Below are 17,415 nucleotides of genomic sequence, written 5' to 3'. Positions count from 1 at the left end.
CGTTCCCTAGCGACGCTCCTGTTCGGGGAGCTTCCGGCTTTGCTGGATTTAGGCCCCTGCAGCTCCGTACAACCTGCTCCATGTAACGGCCTTGCTCGCCTTGGAGCTGAGGGGGGCCTGGGGGGAAGGGGCCGATCGTCTGAGGGAGGGGTTGGCTGTGTGGTGGGGGCTGGGGGTCCCGGGGAGGGGAGGGGCTGGGGGTCCCGGGGAGGGGCTGGCTGTTTGGTGGGGGCTGGGGGTCCCGGGGAGGGGAGGGGCTGGCTGTCTGGTAGGGGCTGGGGGCCCCGGGGAGGGGAGGGGCTGGCTGTCTGGTAGGGGCTGGGGGCCCCGGGGAGGGGAGGGGCTGGCTGTCTGAGGTGTTATGGTAGGGCTGTTCATGAGTACTGTCCCCATCTGGCTGATGTGTTGTGGTAGGATTGTTCATGAGCATTGGGCTGTTCCAATTTCCCATGTTTATTTTGCGTTGTGACAGAAAACACTGATCTTCTAAGCTCCCTCCTTTTCCCACCCATTGCAATCAGGACCTTGGAAGAGGGGTACTGGCCTGGGCCTCTCGCTGCCAGAGTTGGACAGAATCATTAACCCTCTCTTGCTATGCATCCACCAGGCTGAGAGCAGTGATCCAGGCTCCCCGGTGCTTGCTGCGCCATCCCTTTCACCAGGTTCCCAGGAAGCAGCTACCAAGGATCCCAGCCCGCACAGCCAGTTGCAGGTAAATGGGAGGAATCATAGGGAGAGAGGTCGCTGGGGAGAGGTGGAGGAAGCTGATGGCTGACTCTCTGAGGGTTTTGCATGGGCATCCTGTCCAAGGCCATCTCCTGTCCATTAGCTCAACATCCCCACCAGGAGCATAGAAAGCTGGACTGGTGCCCAGGAGCTTCAGCCATCTGCCCCTCTTGCTCCTCCCCGATCAGTCTGTTCCACTCTCCACTCTTCCTGGTCCCTAGCCCGGCCCTGCTGTCCAGTGCCTCCTGGCAAACAGGCACCATGGCTGCCCCTGCGCTGAAGCCCCTCGTCGCTGTGTGCCAGCTCACCTCCACGCCTGACAAGGAGCAGAACTTCACCAGCTGCTCACGACTCATCCGAGAGGCAGCACAACGTGGTGCTTGCATTGTCTTCATCCCTGAGGCCTTCGACTTCATTGGCAGCAACACGCAGGAAACCCTGAGCCTGGCTGGGAGTCTGGAGGGGGATCTGGTTCTGAGCTACGCCAGCCTGGCCAAGTATGGCTTTTTACAAAGGAAGAGCAGCACAGAAAGTGCTGGGAGAGTCATTTCAGGGCCAGGGCAGGACTGGGCCCACTTGTCTATTCACCAGGGCTTAGCCTGGCCGTTTTCAAATGGGCTCTGTCCTGGGGCTCCTGCCCCGTTCCTGCTGAGCTGACCCTAGGCTGTATGCTGCTTTCCAGCCAAACCACGAGCCCTCAGTTTTGCCCTGTTCCTTCCACTCCCCACATGTCCTGCCCTGTCTGTCCGTTGCCTGTCTGGAACTTGCTCCCCTTCCTGGGTCACTTTTGACTCTTCCCCAGTGTCACACCTGATTGTCCCGAACTCCCTTTGCTCTGTCTGTATCGCTCTGAAAACGAGGGACTCCCCGTGAGAGTTGAGTGATGGGAGTGGGCAGAAATGTTCTACCCTGGGGCTGCAAGATCTCTGAATTCAGGCCTTTAAGTGGGAGAGGTTGGATGTGACCAGAACCCCATTTGGAAGGGCCCTGGTGGGGCTGATGGGGCTTGTGGTCCCTTCCCCAGCAGGGTGGGTCAGGGTTGAGGAGTGGCAGCAAAGCTGGCTAGGGTTTACTGCAGGCCTTTCAGCATATCTCAAAACAGCAGCATGTACAACAGCCATCCTTGTTGGGACACACTGTGGAGCCCATCAGCTCTGGGCTGCCAGTTCGGGCATTGACCCCAGTGGGTCCCTACTGGGTGGGTCTCCATCCTGTTCCTGTTGGACAGACATGGGTGGTACTAGCTGGCACCTCCTTGGCCCAAACGCTGAGTGGGCAGTGGTACCAGCGCTGTCCTCTGGCAGGGGTGCTCAGCACACAAGCAGGGAAGTTTACCTTGGGCTGCAGCCACTCTGGGGCATGAAGCTGTTGGTCTTCAGAGCTATTGCTCGGGCACAGTGGCAGGGAGGGCTCCCAACTCCCTGCATAACGTGAGTGCATCTCTGCCTGGCAGGGAGTGCAGCGTGTGGCTGTCTCTGGGCGGTTTCCATGAGAGAGGTGAGGACTGGGCCAGCACCCACAGGATTTATAACTGCCACCTGCTCCTGGACTCCACAGGTGAGAGCATCAGGTGCTGGGCCAGTCCCTCCCAGCAGGGATATCTGGCACTGCCCTTTGTGCTCTCAACTCCTACCATTGTGGGGAAACTGATGGGTGAGAAGGGGCCACCCCTGTGTCCATTATCAGAGCGCTTGGTCTGGGTCAATCTTGGGTCAGACTGTCACCACTGGCCAGACGCCCCCACACAGGCCATACACTCTATAATGAGATTTCACCAGAGCTGCAACAGTTGTTTGCTCCTGCCTGGCTACACTAGCTTAACATGGAGCCGGAGACAGACCCTTTATACACTCCAGCCTACAGTACCAGCCAGCCAACATCCCAACACGTTAGGTTCTTTCAGCGCCAGGGGCCTGCTGCTGACCCAGTTTGGTGCAGTCTCAGGCCCTGAGACCATAGAGTGCTGGAGCCAATCTTTTAGTAAACTAACTAAAGCTTTACAAATTAAGGAAGGAGAGTTAGGGAAAAGCCAAAGCAAATAAAAGCTGGCTCACAGTACATATCCAAAACAATAGCAGGCTCTTCTGTCTGTATTTGTGGACCTCAGGCTGCTTGTTTGACATTTCCTCAGGTAGAATTCACCAGTTCTGAGGTCAGCTAGGAAGGAGGTAGCCAGGGGCCTTTGGTCTCCCTCTTTGTATCCTGTCCCTTTCTGCTGGAAAAGTCCTGGGTTGGGCGGTTCCATGGCATTCATGCTTTCCTGTTGGTCTTGAATAGGAACTGCAAACTTTGCACGCACCTGCTGCGCATGTTCAGTCTGAGGTGTCTTCCAGCCAACCTGCCGGGGCTCTTGGTCTTTTGTTACTCCTGCAGATCTAAGCTGTGGGTTTTCCTCAGACTGACAATATGTTGGAGTTACAGAGAATTTCCTAACACTACACAGGGTGGCGATACGCACATTATTAGCAAGATAATAATACTCTGCAGCTTACATTCTTTCCAATGATAACTCGCTAGATCTACTTTCTACAAGATTTATTATACTTTTGCAAAAGCAAATATATTAGTGCAGACTGTTCCCTTCCCCTTTAGAGAGCATCAGACCCACGATGGCAGCTTGGGACCATGGCATGGACCAGACCCCCGATTCAGCCAAACTGGCAAGGGGGCTATGTTGGAATCAGAACTCCTCAGAATGAAATGGGATCCAAAGGTTGGGTGAGGGAGGAGGGGAGGGAAGGGAAGGGAAGAGGCTGGGGCTGGGAGTCAGGACTCCTGGTTCTATCTGTGGCTCTGTGTGGGCAGTGGGGCCAGTAGGTTAGAGCAGTGGTGGTGCTGAGAGTCAGGACTCCTGGATTGGGCCCTCAGCTCTTTGCTGGGGATGACCCTCCCTGTGTCTCCAGTGGGGACAGCACTGCTGACCCACCTCCTAGAGGCCATGGGGAGGAATCGGTGGTGGGGTTGCGAAGCACTCACCGAGTGTGGGGTGTTTGGCCCTTTCCCCTGAACCTCACTCCTAGTGATCCCCCAGGGCAGGGGATGCTCATGCTACCCACTGTTTCCACAACCCTCCTCCACAGGGCGGGTCGTGGCCACGTACAGGAAGACTCACCTCTGTGATGTGGAGCTGGAAGGACGAGTGACTATGAAGGAGAGCAGCTTCACCAACCCTGGGCCTGAGATTGTGTCACCTGTCAGCACCCCTGCTGGGAAGGTAGGGCCCCAGACACAGCAAGGCTGGGGGAGCCCAGATCTGAGATGCTCGGGCTGGGCCCTGTGCTGCCAATGGTGGGTGTGACTTTGGAGTCACCCTGGAGTGGCTGAAAACAGACCTGGGCTCTTCCATTGCTCCTGCAGCGATAAAGCCCGAGCCCTAATGGCACCAGCTTCTGTGGCTGCCTAGACAGAGCCTGGCACCAACAGCAGTGCACTCCCCTCACCCCTAGTATGTCCTGTTCATCTGGGTGGCTCTGGCTGTGCCTGGACTGGAGGTGGGTTTCCTGTCTGAATATTTCAGAGAATTCCAAAAGGTTTCCTCCATTGGTAGTTGAGCCTGGCTGGGTTATTGCTCAGGGCTCCTGGCCACTGCCTGCCCCAGGCAGGACTGAGCCACAGAAGATGAGTGTTCAAACTATCGGGGGGGAAGTGCCGTTAAAAACTGGGGCTGGAGGGAAACTTGGGCCCGGAGGGAAACTTGGGCCCAGCCAGGAGCCCCAAGAACCTCTGCTGGCTCACCTAAATTCCTGTCACCCCTGGAGGGGGAGGCATCTGATATTTGGCTGATGTCACCATGTTTGATGCAGCTAACTGGTTCCTTGTCTCTGGGCAAATGGTGAAAGGGTATAAAGCCTCCCCGGTGCGCAGCATGGCGTTTGGCCTGGCTCCCGGGGCCCCTGCAATGTAAGGACTGATGGCCACTGGCATTCTGATTCCTGCTAGTCTCAGTGCAGGTGCCATCCTGGCTCCCAGTCCCTGACTGATCCTTCCTAATACTTGCTGCAGCAGTGAGTTCCGTGGGTCAGCTGGAGGGCGTGTTCCCACTGCTTTCCATGTCTGGCCTGTACAGCATCTCTAGTGCCCCGGGTGTTCAAGCACAGGGTAAATTGGAGCCCAGTTGGCTTTATCTTCAGTGAAGTAGCCTAGTCGCTTGGCTCTCCTCTCCCTTGGCTCCCACCTTGTCTGTGCCAGGCCTTCCTTGCGGTGAGCTCGCCCAGGCTGAACATGGTGTGTGGCCAGGAGAGCATCTGGGGGCCTCTGGGTTTCCCTTGATGCTGTTACACCAGTGGAGCTGTGCCAGCTCCCTCTCTGGGGATGGTGGGGGAGTGAGGAGGATGCGTCCTTGAGAGCAACAGGCACGATCACGCCCTCAGATCCTTCCTACCTTGGTGGCAGCTGTTGTGCAGGTGGGCTGGGACTGCCTTAGGGCAAGTTCTGGAACCTAAGGGAGAAGCAGCCCTTGCTTGGTTTGGGTCCATGGCTAACGGCACCCATGGGGAGCATTGCATCATTCCCGGCTCAGAGAACCCCTCTGCCTGCCCCAGGTTGGTCTCGCTATCTGCTATGACCTGCGTTTCCCAGAAATCTCTCTGGCGCTAGCCCAGGAGGGGGCGGAGATTCTCACCTACCCATCAGCCTTCACGATGACTACAGGCTCCGCCCACTGGGAGGTGAGTCAAGCCGTGCCCATCTGTTGTGTGGTGACATGGGCCGGGCGGCACCTGAGCCGGTGAGATCGTGCAGGGCCGTCCTTGGGCATACACAGAATATGTATCCATGTGGGGCACCACCAGACTGGGGTATCACTGTGCCCTAGGCTGCATGTGCCTAGTACAGGCTGACTCAAGCAGCCCCCACCCTCTAGCCCCTACCCTGCCTCTTGGCCCAGGCAGCCCAATCCCCTAGCCCCCTCTCCACCTCCCAGCTGCTGAATCCACTGTCTCCTGGCCCAAATTCCTTGGATGCCTTCTCTGCTGCCTTCCCACCACCCCCACTACACACACAATACTCCTGCCCAACATCCCAGCCCCAGTGGCCAAATCTCTCCACTACATCTCCCAGCCATCCCAAGCCACCAGCCTGCAGACCTCATGGGCTGCACCACTACCCCTCCCTCCTTCCTGCCTTGTTCTTATCTACACAGCCCCCTCCCTACTCCCTGGTGGGTGGGGACGTGGGGTGCAGGTGCTCAGCTCGCTCTGCCCCGTTCCAGGTGCTGCTCCGCGCCCGGGCCATCGAGACCCAGTGCTACGTGGTGGCAGCAGCTCAGACCGGCAAGAACCACGAGCGTCGCACCTCTTATGGCCACTCCATGGTGGTGGACCCCTGGGGCTGTGTGATTGCACAGTGCCAGGAAGGGCCCAGCCTGTGCTATGCGGAGATCGACCTGGACTACCTCCACCGCATCCGCCGGGAGATGCCTGTCTGCACCCACCGCCGGGCCGACCTGTACGGCAGGGTCTCTGTGCTGAGGAAGCCGCCCCAGCCCTGAGGGGCTGCCCCCTGGAGACAGACAATGCCAGCCAAGCCCTGCACTGATTCCTGATCAGGAGGCAGAGCAGTGACCCTCTCCCACTGATACCCCACTCTGCACAGACTCAGTGATCAGGCACTGACTCATTTAGCAAGAGGATGGGACAGCTGGAGTTGAGCCCTGCAAAGGTACAAAATGTGTGTCTGCATAAATGAGCCGTGTTGACAGCTGTGGATGAGGATAGCCATGGATTTGCAGGGCTTTAGGCCTCTCCCCATGAGTGCTGGCCAGAGGTGCCCTAGAGGGTTGGCTAGCGCAACAGCACGAAACTGCAGCACCCTGCTAGTCTCTGCTCCAGCTGGTCACGCCCTGCCAAGGAGCTGGGGTTTCCCAGGCTGAACGGAGCAGCTGCAGCTGGACAGCAGGCTTCTCCAGGCAGCAGTGCTCACAGGGGGCTCTAGCAGCTGTGTGGTTTGGAGGGAGCAGAACAGCCAGTTAAACGCCAGCTGCTGGGGAGCAACAGAGGTTCCCCCGGAGGCTGGGGCTCAGCACAGGGTGTGCAACTGTGCTGCCATCACCCATCTGTTCTCTGTCAATGCTAAGAGCTGCAACAGCTCCTGGAGTCCTACCTACTGCCCCCCCCACTACTTCCTGCCCTAAGGCTGCCCCCCATGGTCTCCTGCCACCCTGCTGGGGAGGGGAGGGGGGGGATGCAGGAGGCCTGTCACTTTCCACCTGACAGGTCCCCTTTCAGCTGTAGGTAGAACTAGTTGGCTAGGAACTTCTGAGAGGTGACATCTCACCTCTCTTGTGAGCATAGGGCGCATGGGTTTGATTTCCACCCCGGCCCTGGCCTCAGCCAGGGATGGATTGGCCTGGGCTACCTCATCTTTAGCATCCATGGGTGCCAGGAGCAGGAAACTGACCCAGGTTAAATCTCAAAGCTGCTCTGAGGCTTCAGCCAGGTTCTGGCTCCCCCCAGTGCCTCAGTTTCCGTCTGTCCTAAGACACTCCCCTCTTCAGGGGAGAAGCTACATGCTGGCCCGAGACCCAGAAACCTGGTGAAGGGCCAAGGGCAACACTCCGTAGCTGAAGAAATGGGTGACCCAAAGGCCTGGGTGCTGGCCACAAGATGCAGGTGATAAGAGGCAGTGGATTGTCTTCCCCTCCCTCCCACCTCTTGCAGGCAGCCAGCACTTTCCCAGCCCTGCCTAAGCAGCATCCCCTTGTTTGTTAGAGGCTCTGCCTTGCATCTGAATTACTGTCCCTCTTCTGTACCACTCACTCCTCCCATCCCACTGGCCTAGGGAGCACCAGGCCCAAAGACCCACAGTTTAGCAAGAGAGTTTCCACCCCAGGGAAGGGACCATCCCTTGGAGGCTAGAGCAGAAATCCTGGCTTATTGTCTCAGCTCGTGGCAACTTCCCTGGCCTCTTCTACATGACCACTAGGGAAGCTGTCTGTTCAGGAGGGTGCCCCCAAACTGAGATCTTGCAGTTCTGCTGCTCTGGCCCTCAGGTTTGCACCTGTAGAGGAGGGCTAAGCCTGGCCTTCCACCCCATGAGACCACAAGGTCTCAGTCAGATCAATCAGGGAGAACTGGGAACTGACAGCAGGCAGTGAGCAAACAGTACCTAACTAGGGTGCATTAGCTGAGCCAGTGCAATTAATCAGTGACCACCTTGGCAGCTGCCAGCTGATGAAAAGCCAGCAGTAGTTCCACCTTCAGTCATTTTTAATGGACTGCAAAGACAACTCAAGAAATTGCTGAAGGCTAGGTCTACACAGCAAAGTTATTTTAAAAATAGCAGCTGTAATTTTGAAATGACTAGCCTACTATCTACATGAGGCAGCCCTGTTGAAGTGGTGGCCATCTTATTTCAAAATTGGTAATCCTCATTTCCCAAGGAATTGCACCCATTTCAAAACACGGGCTGCTAAGACAGGGACTAGGCCCCCTATTTTGAAACAAGCCATAGCATGTCCAAGGGCTCTATTTCAAAATACATCATCTACACCCAGCCTAAGTGCAATTTTGAAATGCATTTTTGTGTGTAGCAGTGTTATTTCAAAATAAGCTATTTTGGAATAGCCCTTCTCAAACAGCTTATTTCAGAATATGGCCACAATATAGACATACCCGCAGCGATCAGAGGGAAAGCATTGAAGCAGCATGATTCTGCTTAAGTGACCAACCACAAAACAGCAACTATGACACATGAAACTGACAGCTGGAGGTTTCTGAGGTAACGAATGAAGCCCTAGCCAGGGGCACGTCTTCTGGGCTGGAGCTGTTGGTTTAGGCATGGTGTAGGCTATATGGTTCTGGAGCTGAATTCATCAGCAAAGAGGAGCATGCAAGCCCGCGGGGCTACTACTTTTCCCCAGCTCCACATCCTTAATTGCAGTGCAGATGTGACACAATATGGAGAATTGTTGCTTCACAAAACCCAAGAGGGGGAAAGCAGCCGTGAGTTGAGTGAATCACAGAATACAAGAACTGAAAGGGCCCCACAAAGTGAAGTCCAGTTTCCTGCACTCATGGTAGGGCCAGGTGCCATCTAGATCATTCCTGACCAATACTAATCTAACCTGGTCCAATATCTCCAATGCTGGAGTGCAGCTGGCTATTTGGTTAATGTCACTCTGGGGCTTAGCTTAGTTGGGCCAATGAGGATTTGGAAAACAAGATGAAAAACTGCTCTACTAGCCAGGGCAGCTGGAGGGAAATGTGCTTTTGCAAGGCTCAAGTTCACCCTGAATGCAATGGCAGGAGAGGATACTCCTAAACAAACCACCCCAAAACAGCTGGAAGAAACACAAATGGCCAAGCAGCACCGGGTCACGCTGATCCAGCATCTAAAGCAGCACGGAAGCAGATGCAATGCAGTAGATGTTTATTTCAAGAAAACTGAAAGCTACACGGGGATTATGACTGTTATACTGGAAGTTTAAAAAATACAGGAGAATCACAGAAATTACACAGTTTGTGCCAGAAATGTCCTTAAACAACAGGGAAGCGTGTGGGGGAGGAGTCTATTCACTCAACCAAGACAGCTTGTGGATAAAAAAAATGAATCAGACACACCCAAAATCCTATGGAGGCATGAGATTTGCAGCCCACATGGCTGTCACATGCTGACTTCATTGGATGGGCTTAGTACTCTATGATCCCTCTGCCCAGGCCCTCCTCCATAAAACATCCCTCCACCCTTGCCTGCTGATGGGGCTTTCAAGGCACAGATCCTGAAAAATACAAAGGTTTCTCTCCCCTTGGGAGCTGAGCAACTACCTACCTGTGAGCCCCTGGGCCTGAGCACCTACACTAGGACCCTGGTGGGCCTGAGGCAGGGCAGACACAGACACCCTCCTGCAGCTCAGCACCACTGTTGGAGGATGGGGAGAAGAAAATCAAGTCCAGAAAGTTAACCCTCAGCCTCCTTTGTTGTCAACTCGGGGGAGTTCGGTGGTTCTGCTGCTTTAGCTGGGAGGCTCCTGAATCTATAGGCATCGGTGTGACAAGGAAAAGAACTGAGGCAGAGGCTGCCTGTTAGAATGAAATCACTGCCTCCAGAAGACGGTTACTCAGAAGGACCGTTTTGGTGACAAGCCCGCCCAACGTTCAGGTGCCAAGGCTGGTTCCAGGCCTAGTAACTCCCAGGGGCCCTGATGTTGTGTTACAAAGTGGCTCTGTCTGCCCTGGGAACCAAGTTCTAGACGCAGCAGGAGGGGTGCAAGGAGTAACATGTAAACAAACATCCCAGAATTAAACACACACAGCTAAGACAGCCACCAGTGTCCTGCATGCGATGAGGAGGGAGCAGGGAGTACTTTATCCAGCTCCACTTCCCCTGCTGGGTGAGGGCTCCTGCTCAGCCATGGGCAGGGTGGGCAGAAGGCTGGCTCTGAGACCACTACAGCAGCACTGAGCAGCCCCAGCAGTGAGCAGAGGTGCTAGGTGCTGTGCAAAGAATGATAGCTTGCTGGCCCCAGAGCCATCACTGTATCTATGTAGTGCCTCCTGCTTGCTGCTCCTGGGGGCAGAGCCTTCCTGCTGGGACATCTGCTGCCAGCCACCATATACAGACAAAGCCCAGTGCCAAGGACTGACCAGGAGCAAACCAGCCAGCACAGCCCTGACTGGGTTTCTCCTCACCTCTAGGGTTCCAGCTAGAGCTTGTTCATTCAAGCAGGGAACAAATTCAACTCAAACCTTCCACTGAGTGGCAGGAGCCACCCTCTTCCCAGCTGGGATCAGGCCCTGTGCCAAAAGTGTTACTCCACAACCTTCCCTGCTGTGCAGCCCTGGGATACAGCCAACCCCACTTCTGCTGAGTCCAGCACTGTAGTAGCAAGGGAGGAAGGAGCCTTTGGGAGACTGTTTATGACATGGGCCAGTGCTGGGTGCTCACCAGCCCCACCCAGAGGCCCTGCTGCTGGGTCATTACCCTCCCACCGAACATCTGGCGCTGTCCACATGCATTTCCACCCTCCAGGCAAAAGGAGCAGGGATGCACAGGCCCAGGTGACAAGCTTTCCTGGTGGGCCTGCAAGCATCTCGGAGGGAGGAATGGCTGGACCAGCTCTATGCAGCTGCTGGACATGGCAGGACAGACAGACTCTTGCTCAGGTTTCCCTCTGATGTCAGAGCAGGGCTGGCCTGGCAGAGATGGGGAAGGACAAGCATGCAGGCTGAGAACTGCAAGTAGGGAACAGGTCACTGTTGCCTCTGGAGACTGATTAGCAGCACAGATTACACTGGTGCAAGCATTACTCCAGACAGATGCCCCTCCAGCCCAGAGCAGATGATGCCACAGAGCCACGCCAAGGGCTAGGACTGTGATCATCTCAGCCTGGCTGTACTGCCCCGCCCTCCCCAACTCCATCAGCAGAAGCCAGCTGGGAGGGCCAGTTTGGATCACAACCAGCCTAAAGCTAATCTGGCTGAGTTAATGTCTGCATTAGACATCTCACAGCTGACCCCGCTGGTCAGCCTCTGCAGCTGGGATGTGGTTTCTCCCAAAAGGTATGTGCAGTGCCTGCTGACCACTCCCCCATCTCTCCCAGCATCCCCACTGGAGAGATTCCCACACTGGCTAAAGGGGACCTGCAAGGCCATCTGAGAGCCAGCCAAGTAGAGGGGTGGAAACAGGCTCCCACCAATGTACGACCAATGCCCTGAGGTGGGTTTGGGGTAACAAAGGAGGTTGACCTCTCCCACACATGCTGTTCATTCCACACACACACAGCCCCCGCTGCAGTCATTCATTTTTATTAAAGTGAATAATCAAAGAGTCCCACCTCCCCACCCATCTCCAGCCCCACGTCCCTCCTGACACTGCCAGGGCCCCAGCCCCACAAAAACAGCTCTGCCTTTTTTTTTTTTTTTTTTTTTTTAAAAAAAAAAAAAAAAAAAAAAAAAAGACCGTATAAAAGAAAAAACAGCACAAGAGAAAACCGAGTGGAGGGGAGACAGGACCGAAGGCATGAGCCTCAGCGCTCCCGCCAGTTGCTCCCCCCCTACCCTTACTGCTGGGTGTGGTGGTGTCCTTCACCCAGGCTCCTGGAGCAGAGAAGGGGGTTGCTCTCCAGATTGCTCTAGGTACTGCAGACTCTCAGCTGGGCTGGGGCCACCAGAGAGCTGGCAAAGCGGTGGCAGAGTGCTCCTCCCACGCCGACAGGTCCTACAGTTACACAGCACTTTGCAGGCGTTTGCTGGGGGGAGGTGTGGCCAGAAGGGGGGCGGTTGGTTTTTTTTAAATGATTTTTCCTTTTAAAAAAAAAACTAAACAAAACGATTGGCTCCCAAAGCGCAGCCCCAGTCGAGCCCACGGGAGGGTCAAGGGGCCGTGTGCAGCATCAAGTTCCGCAGGAGTTTCTGGCGCCCGACTTCGTAATCCTCCTCGTCCACGTTGACCAGCAGCTTGATGGCCTCATGGCCCACGGCTTGCTTGAGCGAGTCCGTGATGAAGACGCCCTTGAGGGCCTCCAGCAAAGAGCCGTTTATGTAGTCGCGCCAGAAGGCGTCGAGGTAGGTGAGCTCGGAGAACTTTATGTCACAGATGATAGAGCCCAGGTCCCGGGATTTTAAGATGGTGTTGGCCTGGTTGAAGCGCTCAAACTGCCGCTCCAGGGGGTCCTGCTTGTTGGAGAAGACGTTGCCCTGGAGTGCTGTCTCGTGCTGGCAGTACTCAGCTCGGACTCGCAGGCGGATATCTGGGAGAGAAGGCAGGGCAGGGCAATTAGTGCATTCGGGGCTCGCCCTTCAGATCCCCACACTGTCCCAGGCACAGGAGGCTCCGCACCCAGGGGAAGGGGAAGCTGCCCTGCTGGACAGCACAGAGATGGGGAGGGATACACCTGAGGCCGGAGCCAGTGGCAGAGCTCAGACTCAAGCCCAGGAGCAGCCATTTTCCCCATTCACTGCATCTTCCCTGCTCCCTCTGCACATCACCCTCACTGCAAGATATATCTGGCACCCAGGCATTAGCTGTAGAGGTGGCTCTGGTGGGTTAGATCACAGATCCTGGCTGGCAAGGCCCTGTCTCACCTCTCCCACGTGCCTATACCTCATGGCAAAGAGCACAAAACCCAAAACCCAAGAGACTATAATGTGAGGAAGTAGGGCTGACCCACAAAAGCTGAGGCCGAATCAATGTGTTAGTCTAAAGGTGAAGTTTGAAGCACTGCTTGTTGTTTGTCAAGAGACCACTAACAGGTACAAATGCCAGTGACAGCTGGTCTGTTTCCAGCACACCACAGGGCCTCCTGCCCTGCCTACACTCTCTGCCAGCAGCCCCAACAACATGGGTGGGAACCCACACAAGTGACAAACCAAAAGCCACCCTCACAGGTATGGGCCCCGACAGAGAAGCAGAAGAGACATTCCCCTCACTACCCTCAGGCCCAGTACTGCTAGGCTCTGGAGCGAAGCTTAATAGATTTTGTGCAGCCGAAACTGAGTTCGATGCCTGGGGGGTGCTGCCAGGGAGTGAGCGCAGAGTGAAGGTGCAGTGTTGGGCTAGGGGTGGTGGCGCAGGGTCTGGAAAGGGGATGCAGGAGCAGGGTGGGGCATGGGGCAGTGTCCTCTGTAAGCTGAGCGCTAGGGCAAGATTCAGGGGCCGCCCAGCTGATTGCAGAGCACTCACAGCTGCCCAAAGCCAGCAACGGCTTTCTATTGGTGGTGCACATCTGGATCTGGAAGGGAGAGGGCAGAGGACATGAAGGCTTGTTGCAGAAGTGCCCCCACCGCCTCTCCCACTGGCTGGGTTTTGGCCAACAGGAGCAGCCAGGACACTGCCTGCACAGAGCTGCTTCCTCCAGCCAGGCACAGCGTCCAAGCTGGATGTGGCAACGGCTTGCCTGGATCAGGCCCATGAAGTTTGGGGCTCCACCCCCACAGAAGTGTGAACCAGCTGGCATCCAGCCCTGGCACTCCCACATGGCTGGAGCACTAGCTCATGCCCCTGCAGGGGAAGAGGGGTGCACAGGGAGCCTTGCATCTTGGGGGCCAGATCCAAGCCAGCTATGGTCTGATTCAGCCCACAGGCTCCCCACCCCTGCCCTACAACATCCCCACTGGCCAGGAGCTGCTGGTTGAGCCTGTCTCTTGCGGCTCATAGTGGCAGCTGAGCTCGAATTAAAACCCAGCCCAGAGTTCAGATTCCCCCATCGGTATCACCACCAGCTCACTGCAGAGCAGATAGGATCCATCTCCTGCAAAGCCCAAACCCCTGCTGCCTACTTCCATCAGCTGTGCAATGCAAACCTGTGCCCCAGCGCCAGTGCAGTAAGCGTGCCGAGGCTGATTCCCACAGACACTGCTGGTATGCGCTCACACCAGGCAAACCAGGTCATTCTGACAGCCAGCTGGGTGCTCGAGGCACTGACTGCGAGCACACTGAGCAGGCCATGTTGTGGTTGTGTGCAGTGATGGCCAAGGACAGACCTGCTGCTTGGTTAAGTTCCACTGGCTCGTTTCCCTAGCCCTGCCCCAGGAGGCAAAGCCTGTCCCCAGGCCCTGCCATGCCAGGCACCGTCCCATCTAGATTTTGCTTGTGAACTAAAATACAAGCCAAACTCTACAATGGTAGCTGCTGCCCTCCTGCTCCCAATCTCCTGCGCAAGGGCTGGAGAAGGCTGCCAGGAGAGAGTGAGGGGCAGGGCCAGCTGGAACATTCGGCTCTGAGTCATTCTCCAGGCCAGGCAGCATGGCTGGGAACGGGCTGCCGCAATCTGGCTAATGGAGCCATGCGGCTGGTGGCAGCGGGAAGAGGATGGGATCTGGAGAAGACAGTCACCCCTAGCCAGAGGCTAGGGTCTGGGCTGCTCTTGGCTTCGTGAGGCACACTGCTGGCTCAAACAGTTTTATCTGTGGGTGGCTAAGAGGCCAAGGTCTCTCCCTGCAGACAGACAGATACCTCCAGGAGGGACTATCCCAATGAGCTCCCATCTAGAGGCACTAGCAGATGTGCCTTCTCCTGTGCTCCAGGGAGTCTTCCACCTTCTCACTTGCTTCAGAAAACAGTGGAAGGTGGATGTTTAACCTACCCAGTCCCAGGGAGCGTGGGACCCACCTGGCCTAGAGACCACTCCTCCAGACAGTGCTAATAGCTGCGAACCCCACAGCTCACTCTGCCAACAGTCCCCACATGGTGATCATGCATGAAGAGCTCAGGCAGGTGTTTGCAGCAGAAGGTCCCCAGCCATGGAACCTGCTCTATTTCGTAGCCTGCCCACCCAGTGCCGTCACAGCCTCCAGCTGGGCTCACTGCTGGGAGGTGGGTTTGGATGGGATGGGGTGAGGGAGGGCTAAATGAGAGTTTAACTCACATGCCCAACTACCAGGGCATCCCAAACCGGAAAGTCATGACAAATAAACCAGCCTCCCTCGTGGCAGAGCCTAACTCTGCTAGACAACAGGAGAACGCTGCTCAGGGTCAGCCGGGGCAATCAGAGGAGCTGACTGGTTTTTGCACATCACTTTCAATGGGAAAGTTTAAAATTTCCAGTTACTTCCTGGTGTTATAATCCAAAGCAGCCTTTCCGAGCCCCCGGGACTCAAGGAACAGCCCTGGCAACTCACTAGTGCCCAAAGAGACTATCCTGATGAAGCAGGGTGAAGCACCAGGGTCTACTGATGCAGAGAGTCCTCCAAACACATTTAATTCTTGACTGTGCTTGACCCAACTCCCACCACAGGGCATTTAGCATCCCAGTGAAGAACCTAACTGCTTCTCAAGCCCTGTGAGATTCCTCCTTCAGGCCAACTAAAGGAGACCAGCCCTGGCAAGTATCTAACCCATTCTTAAAAAACTGCTCAGAATGGGGATTCCACAGCTGCAGTGTAACTGCTCCTCCTGTTATGTCCGATACCCTTAAGGTGCTTATGACCTCAAGGGTTTGAGCTGTGAGCATCTGCATAATGGCAGAGCCTCTTCTGTCTAGGAAGACTCTCAATGTAATCTCTAAATTAACTCTTCAGACTGCTTCCTCCTAAATCAGTATGCAAGGGAGGTAACAGGCAGAGGTTTCCTCCAAAGGGTCTTCCCCACCCTATCCTGCACCAGCCTGATGTGGTGCATACAAAAACAAGCACTGTTTGTTGAAAATTAGGCCGCCAAGATTTTTCTTCATTTCTTTCAATATAGCCTTTGCAAGATGGGTGCCAAACCACCGAATTCAGGCACAAGCTCAGCTGGCCACACTCTTCACACATGCAACGGAATTAAATTCAACTCACTAGCCAAAAAATCCTCAATGTGTCACCCCCACCCCCGCTACGCCCCTGTGCCCCATCAACAAAATCAGAATACGCAGTTTTTGGACCAGTTCTACGTCCCAATTTGTGGCTACCCTCTTAGCAGGTCAAGCCAGAACTCTGGATCTGAAGCACAACAGAATTTTGTCAGGCTCTTCTAATGCATTTCTGCATCTCTTGGCTACTGGTGGATAGCCAAAATGTTTAAAGATCTCAGTGTTCAGTCCTGCCACCAACCCCCGCCTCCCATGGAACTTAATACAATCTGCAAAATAAACACAACAGAGCCTGCTCCACCAAGGAGCCTTGCCAGGTGCAGCTGGAATCCAGAGCTTTTTGGTCAGTCAGGGAAGAGGAATATCTAAAGCAAAAAAATCAGTTCTTGGAAGAAGGAAGAACAAGTTTCCCCACAGCCCCTCTCTAGCAAGTAACCCACAAATCCACCATGGCCACACCCAGACATAAGCACATGGGGTGTCAGACCATCCAGCTGTGTTCTGCCTCTGACAGTGGCCAATGCCAGAGATGCTTTTGGCAGTTGGAGGTTTAGGGACACCCGAACATGAGGCTGCGTCCCTGACTGTCTTAGCCAATAGTTCTATCCTCCATCAAACTCAGGATCTTACCACAAGTCTGTTTCTCTTTAGGATCCGGCGTCATTGACTTCCTCCTCTTATGCTGGCTAGTGAGCAGGGCTCTCCCGCGCCCAGGCCTCTTGGTACAAATCTGAGGTCCAGCGGAGGAGCGGCAGACCACAGGGTGATGGGGAGGCACTAATGCAGAGAAAGAGGAGCCGAGGTTAGAAGACGCGGGTAGCCAGAGCCCAGGATCACCTCTCTACTCGGAGAGGGAACAATGTCACATGACGTAAGGACAAATGAAGCTTTTTCAATCCCATCTATGCCTCCCCCAGCCACTGCAGAGCACCTGCTGTGGAAAAGTTCTGTAGCTCTCTAGTGACTGCAGCCTCTCCTTGGGGAAGCTGTTCAACATCCTAGCAGATCTTACTGTCTGGCAGTGTCAGCTGCCCCGGGCCTGGAGCACCCTAGATAATCTCTCTCCCCTACCCGCAACCAGTGCACCGCCTCTAAGCATCAGTAGATGTATGCCCTGGCATCACCAATTGCTTTAACTGAGCTCCCCCTCACCACCCCCTCCAATTCTCATCACTCTCTTCAGCTTCTCTCCAAACAAAAAGCACCAGGCTCTTTATACTGTACAGCTGCACCTGAGCCTCAAAGAGGAGAGATCACTTTCTTGCACAGGGATTCCTGCACTCATGCAGCCCAAAGTCACAGTTATCTTCTTTAGTTAAATATTACAATCCAAACCCCGGTCTAATGTACTGTCTGTGATCACCTGTAACCACAGCTGAAATGCAGCTGCCTCTTGGGTGGGACACAATCACATTTGAATAGCTCACAACACTTCCCACCAGAGCATTCTACACTTCTGGTCC

The 17,415-nt window shown here is 55.2% G+C and overlaps 2 protein-coding genes across 3 annotated transcripts in view; one reads left to right on the top strand and one right to left on the bottom strand.

The window, feature by feature from the left end:
- The first annotated feature begins 16 nt into the window (after window positions 1–16).
- On the top strand, window positions 17–8,939 carry NIT1 (nitrilase 1). Its single transcript, XM_074980582.1, has 7 exons — window positions 17–82; window positions 608–712; window positions 948–1,223; window positions 2,180–2,283; window positions 3,807–3,940; window positions 5,268–5,393; window positions 5,936–8,939. Coding segments are annotated over exons 1-7 (1,026 nt in total). The 5' UTR covers window positions 17–80; the 3' UTR covers window positions 6,215–8,939.
- A 1,012-nt stretch (window positions 8,940–9,951) lies between these two features.
- Window positions 9,952–17,415, bottom strand: part of DEDD (death effector domain containing) — a 45,436-nt gene continuing 37,972 nt past the window's right edge. For both annotated transcript variants that reach the window (XM_074980584.1, XM_074980583.1), the window contains 2 exons: window positions 16,583–16,729; window positions 9,952–12,412 (listed from right to left, as the gene is read on the bottom strand). In XM_074980584.1, coding sequence (XP_074836685.1) covers window positions 12,036–12,412; window positions 16,583–16,729 — 524 coding nt within the window. In that variant the 3' untranslated portion in view covers window positions 9,952–12,035. The remainder of the gene's footprint in view (window positions 12,413–16,582; window positions 16,730–17,415) is intronic.

The sequence above is a fragment of the Carettochelys insculpta genome, chromosome 30 (assembly GCF_033958435.1).
Source record: "Carettochelys insculpta isolate YL-2023 chromosome 30, ASM3395843v1, whole genome shotgun sequence".
Lineage (NCBI taxonomy): Eukaryota > Metazoa > Chordata > Testudines > Carettochelyidae > Carettochelys > Carettochelys insculpta.
This window is presented reverse-complemented; position numbering and strand designations above follow the sequence as displayed.

Bases quoted from the DNA above. Each gene is read 5' to 3' on its own strand.
- NIT1 (XM_074980582.1), top strand. The intron at 1,224-2,179 runs GTATGGCTTTTT...TCTGCCTGGCAG, and splicing joins AGCTACGCCAGCCTGGCCAA to GGAGTGCAGCGTGTGGCTGT. The intron at 3,941-5,267 runs GTAGGGCCCCAG...TGCCTGCCCCAG, and splicing joins TCAGCACCCCTGCTGGGAAG to GTTGGTCTCGCTATCTGCTA.